This window comes from Rhopilema esculentum, chromosome 3 (assembly GCF_057945365.1).
Source record: "Rhopilema esculentum isolate cy_ngs chromosome 3, ASM5794536v1, whole genome shotgun sequence".
NCBI lineage: Eukaryota > Metazoa > Cnidaria > Scyphozoa > Rhizostomeae > Rhizostomatidae > Rhopilema > Rhopilema esculentum.
The window spans coordinates 762,073-767,698 of record NC_142817.1 but is presented as its reverse complement, the minus strand read 5'-3'; the positions used below and the strand labels follow the sequence as shown (position 1 = coordinate 767,698).

Sequence of the window (5,626 nt, the reverse complement as noted above, 5' to 3'; positions counted from 1 at the left end):
CCATATTTTATACAAGATGAATATTTCAGTTGTTTTCCTTTGCATGGCTCCTCAGTATTAATTTATTTACCTTTCGATTTTTCTGAGTTCAATCATTCTCCAATGTTTACCTGTTACTTGAGTAGAAAAATCTTAAAAATAAAGAATTTGAAATAGCAAAATTTTACCAGCATTAATGAGTTTTCAGTTATCAAGAGGAATATTGAGGTCACACAGGAATGCAAATGTCAAAAACTAATAACGGTTCAATCAAGGATTTGATACTGGCAGAAATGAGCCATGATATTAAAGAATTACCCAGAAAAAGAAGAGGGGGCACAGCCCCCTATCAAAAAATAGAAGGGGGCTGAGCCCCCTTGAGCCCCCCCCCCTTCTACAGTCCTGATTGTATTCTATCTTACAGTCATTGCTTTGGTTTAAAAAAATGTACATTCTGCATTTTTAAGTTGTAGATGCATATAAACAGTTGTCGCCAAATGTCAGTGGGTAATTTCTCGTTCTTGAAATCAAACATCAAATCTGAAACACAAATATCAGTAGTAATTTTAAGAAGAGTAGAATTATAGAAGTGAATATAAAAGAATCAAAATTGATATAATTTTATCAAGCACATTTCTAGATGATTTAATCAAAAACTTTTTTCAACCAGCAAACGAGTCCTTTGAAGTTTATCGTTTCTTTTTAGATCAGCAAGAATAAGAAATTAAGTAAGTCCCCGCTTAGAAGACATATATATCTTCAAACTAGGCTAACTAGTCCCTTATTTGAAAGAAACAAATTTTAAAAAGGCTGGCTGATTTTTTATATGTTGTTCATTTAGAAACTCTTTTTGGGTATTGATTTCTTGTCAAAAAAACTTTTGATTCGAGGATCGTGCTGCATAGTAAACAAGGATAACCCAAGAAACGAAAATAAATTATTTAAATATGCAGTACAGAATATGTTTGAATTTTAATCATCTTTTTCAATATTAACTAATTTATACGAAATGGAAAAAAAACAGGCTGCCTAGTTTCTTGTAAAGGAGAAACTGTTCTCTATACTGGCAGGCTGCAGTTACTTATATGTCCACGCCTTTCCAGTGGGGACTTACTGTATGCTTTTATAGATAGTTTATAAATGGTTTGAATTTGAAAGAGATGTTCTTGTAAACACTAATAATAATTCTGCAAAAGTTAATTGACATTGTTAATAATTTGAGTAAATAGATATCTAGTTTGAGATTCATGTAATATCCGATATATATAATAAGAATTTTCGCGGACATCAGTTGAAACCATCAAACTAAGATGGCGTAAAAGTTCCTGGCTTGTAACCAGTCAATCAGTGTTCCAACATGAAGTACTTCAAACAAAAATCAGGCATTCTTTGATATACTCTTGTAATACTCACTCTTCTACATAAATGTATATTTACAGATGTGCTAAAATCTTGATTTGCACGCATATTAAAAAAAATTTCTACAATACCAATACTTTGATAATTTGATAATCTATATATTTGAAGAAATTATTCTATTCATCTATTTAAAAATATTTTGCTCTAATTAGCAATGGTCAATATCTCGCATATCAGACATAATAATGACAATTCAATCGTATGATAGAGCATAATAATGATAATACTATCGTATGATAGAGCCTAATCTAACTATTAATAGATTCTTTCGATTTAAGATATTAAAATTGGTAAAACATTGATTTAATCTGTTCTTTCGACGTTAAATACAAGAAATGATGTTACCATCAGTTTGGTATGGTATGCCATGCAGCATTCTTCAGGTATGCAATGCAGTCAAACTTGACAACTCCGAAATAAATTTAAGTATCCTTAAAAGCTTTATGGGGGTAATCAAAAAAATGCCTTTTTAGTTTGTCTTCCGGCCTGAAGTATTTTTGAGAGTATCAATTTTCAAATAATTTCAAACTTACCAAACAATCTGACTGTTTATTTTGCTATTTTAAATTTTTAACAAAACCTGAAGATTTCTGAAACTGCACTTTTCAAATATCGATTTTTTCCTGGGAGCTTAATCGATTTGATCATTAGAGTAGGGTACGAATGACTACTAATCGTGCAAAAATTACACTTGTCGCAGAGTGACACAATGTCACAGCCAACTTTAAAGCGCTACATTGAATAGATATCTTTAGTTTATATACAAAATTTAAAATACGAAATAAATCGCACACAAACTGCAGTTTTCAGATATTTATTTTCAATTAGTTAAAAGATGAAAAGTATTTGTTCGACTGGAGAGACAGAAGATTCCTTGGCTGCTCGTGTCGATCTTGTTTGATTGCAATGGTTAGTTGATCTTCTCCGTGCATCTTTCTAACGTGTTTCTTTAAGTCGAAGTTCCTGCAGAAGCCTTTGCCGCATAGTTGACATGTATACGGCTTGTTTTCATTGTGGGTGTGCATGTGAAAAGTAAGGTTGTATACCTGGTGAAATGCTTTCGAGCAGATATGACACTTGAATGGTTTTTCTCCAGTGTGAGTCAGTCGATGGTTCTTGTAGTTACCTTTCTGGTGAAAGCCTTTCCCGCAGATTTCGCACGTAAAAGGACGGTAACCCGCGTGTATCCTCATATGAGTGTTCAATGTTGAAGATCGATTGAAGGCCTTTCCACATTCCTTGCACTTGTGCGGCTTTTCTTTTGTGTGTATTATTTTATGTCTACATAGAGTACTTGCCTGTCGAAACCCTTTGCCACAAGTCTTGCACTTGAAAGGGCGTGCCCCTGTGTGTACAGGCATGTGACGAGTCAGATTATAATGAGCGTTGAAAACCTTACCGCAAACTTCGCAGGTGAAAACTTTCAAGCCGCTGTTCCGCTTCTTGCGAGGCTTGTTACATTCGTCTTCCCGCGCAGCTAACTGCTGCAGCCTTATGGCGGACGCGAATCCCCAGTTGTCAAACCCATTTACTTTCTCCTGTGAGCTCAAGCTGAAAGCAGAGCTCAGACTATGTTCACTAGAAGTGGGTGATGGTATAATGTCGTCTTGTGAATCTGTGCTGCCTGTTGAGTTTGGTCTGTATGGCTTTTTAAGCCACATGTTATCATACTCACTATGCACATCGCTCCAGAAGTTCGGGATGGCAAAAGGGAATAATGCTGGCTCTTCGATTGCTCGCTTGTACGTTTCGAATGAAAATGGAAATGTTGGCTTTGGCTTAATCAGTTTGATTCCGTCCGCCTTCATGCTTGATTCTTTTCCTGGACATTTTAGAGTTGCGACCTTGCAATCTCTGAGCTTTAGATCCGAGGACTCGAACATCGTTGTCGGTCGCTCATCATTTCCAATTTCGTCATCTGCAGAAAAAGAATGTTGTTAATGGAATTCTCCAATTTACTTATAATCCAGAGCTACTTCACACTGATAATCTCTACCAAAAAGAAATTTATTTAAGACAAAAAATCTGTTTCTGTTTATTATGTTTGATATCAAAATAATTCGTTGATATTTTCAATTGGCAGATCAAAGCACTTGCCGATAATTTAAAATTATTTGGATTAGCATTTCTTCGAAAAGTTCTGAGGCGAAGTCAAGAAATATTTGCAAGGAAGAGGTGGCTGAAAGAAGCCAACTTCGCAACTATGACCATCATAGGTACGATACCAAGTTGAATTGTTTTTTACACCATCGCTTTAAATGAACAAGCAGCTCGAAATCCGTTCGCATGAGCTGTGAAGGAATTTCTCATTAAAACTTCATCAAGCGTAGGTCGTTCTCGCGACTATTCTCGCAACCATCACAAATATTCGACAAATCTAAATAGACAACAATAGGCTGCAATTCTAACATAATAGTGAAACGACTACAATCCTACTACTCGTTTTCCAGTAGAATATCATTTTTTGAGCTCTTAAAAGAAAGATCGGTTTACAGAGAAAATTTGAAAAAAGTTTGCTTCATAAATTTCTGGACAAAGAAAATTTTTGGACTCTTCGTCAGTTACTTCTACTATCTTTTGAAAATTGAAAAAACTTCGTAGACTTCTCTTGCACGTTTTATCGAAATACAATAAAAAAAATTGCAAAAGCAAGTAACAAAGATTAAAACGGACATCAGCTAGGCAGCACTGCAGAAACAAGTCACTGTACTTTTGGAGGTAAAATGAAATAAATCACGGGAAATCAGTATCTAGAATTGTAGCCTTTGAAATCCAGCTTCGCACTTGTGGCAATGCGTAGAATAACTGTCGGAAAATTGATGCTATTTCGATATCATGCCTTACAGACTCTACGATTTTTAACTTTTCAGTCAATAGAAGTAACGAAGCAAGAAATAAAAGCTCAAGCTGACTCTGGAAAGCCGGGTTCCTAGATTGGCATTTTTGCAGAAGGCGAATTTTCTAGCTTAGGAAACTATATGCTTGGATCCAGCAATGATTATTGAGAAAATGTAAACGATTTTCCTAAAAGTTAACTGGTAATGAAAAGAACAAATTTATTGGCAAAGGGACTGTTTTTAGAAGGCGAGACGCTAACAAATCTGTGCTGTTTGAAATGCTAATATGGCGTCTCGGACATTCCTTCACTCTCTCCAATCTGCGAGTGCCAGCTTTTCAGATAAGTTAGGTTTTCCATGGTCACTATTGACAAAAGTAAATGGGACTAAGAATGAACGTGTCTGTACCAATGAAGATGAGCAATGAATAAGAAAAGATTTGGAAATGCAAAAAAATGCAGAAAAAATACTCACCAGGTTTGGCATCAATTTTGGCAAAAGTAATGTCTCTTGCGCGCTTCTTGACAAGGAATGAACGAGGCATTTTTGTATTGTCTTCAAATGCGTTGTCACCAAAAGGGCAGTTTAACGCTTGGCTGGGATTTCTTGCTTCCTGCTTCTTATCAGATGAGTTGATACGAAAATCTGAGTCGCGAGCCGTGCGCGTGCGACCTTTAAAGCAGCGACGGCGCGTGTCCGCTTTTTCTATGAGTACAAAAGGAGGCAGCTGAATTCGAAGCGAGATGGGGAAATAATCAGCGGTTTATTCTATTCTGCTCTACGTGAAATAGCTGCACTCACAAAAGAACAATGCAACTGGATACTCGCGCGCGACTCGGACAATGGAATGTGATAATCTTTCCTTCACAGACAATAGGATTTCAGATGACATTCGCGCGTACACAACGTCTTTATTATTGACAAAAGATTAACCAAGCAAATTATAATTTCATATAAAAAATTGCCCTGTTTTCATATACAAGCTCGTAGTGAAATCTTAGGTATGCGATACAAATTAATTGTAGCCTCAAAAATGTCTCAAGATATCTGCCAGCCATAGGGTAATAGATAGAAAAGGTGCAATGATATTCTTGAACGAAAGCGCTTGTTTTAAAAGGAGCCTTTCAGAATGAATGAAAAGAAAAAAAGGGGCGTCCTCGGTACCATGCAATGAATGGACGTCTTTAGAGTAGGATGAGCTGCTGTGGTCATTAGCGTTGATTGCAAGCAGTGTCCATAAGTTGCTATTTTTGTCATATTCCACATATTCCTGTACCTTTGGTCTCACACAAGAGAAATTCAATCATATAATTAGGCACAAATTTGAAAATTTTTAAGACGATCAAAGCGATCAAGGGGAATTCGGGCGTTAAAGACGATCAAAAAGAGCT

General features: G+C 36.1%; 1 protein-coding gene across 1 annotated transcript; it reads right to left on the bottom strand.

Moving 5' to 3' along the window:
* Positions 1 to 1,353: 1,353 nt before the first annotated feature.
* Positions 1,354 to 4,934, bottom strand: LOC135692720 (uncharacterized). Its single transcript, XM_065210999.2, has 2 exons — positions 4,710 to 4,934; positions 1,354 to 3,316 (listed from the first exon to the last, which is right to left on the bottom strand). The coding sequence occupies exons 1-2, from the start codon at positions 4,777 to 4,779 to the stop codon at positions 2,223 to 2,225; spliced, it is 1,164 nt and encodes a 387-aa protein (XP_065067071.1). The 5' UTR covers positions 4,780 to 4,934; the 3' UTR covers positions 1,354 to 2,222.
* Between the last annotated feature and the right edge of the window lie 692 nt (positions 4,935 to 5,626).

Coding starts and splice junctions, on each gene's coding strand:
- LOC135692720 (XM_065210999.2), bottom strand. CDS start 4,779: ATGCCTCGTTCATTCCTTGTCAAGAAGCGCGCAAGAGACATTACTTTT. Junction 3,317..4,709: donor CAAAATTGATGCCAAACCTG/GTGAGTATTTTT, acceptor CTTTTTCTGCAG/ATGACGAAATTGGAAATGAT.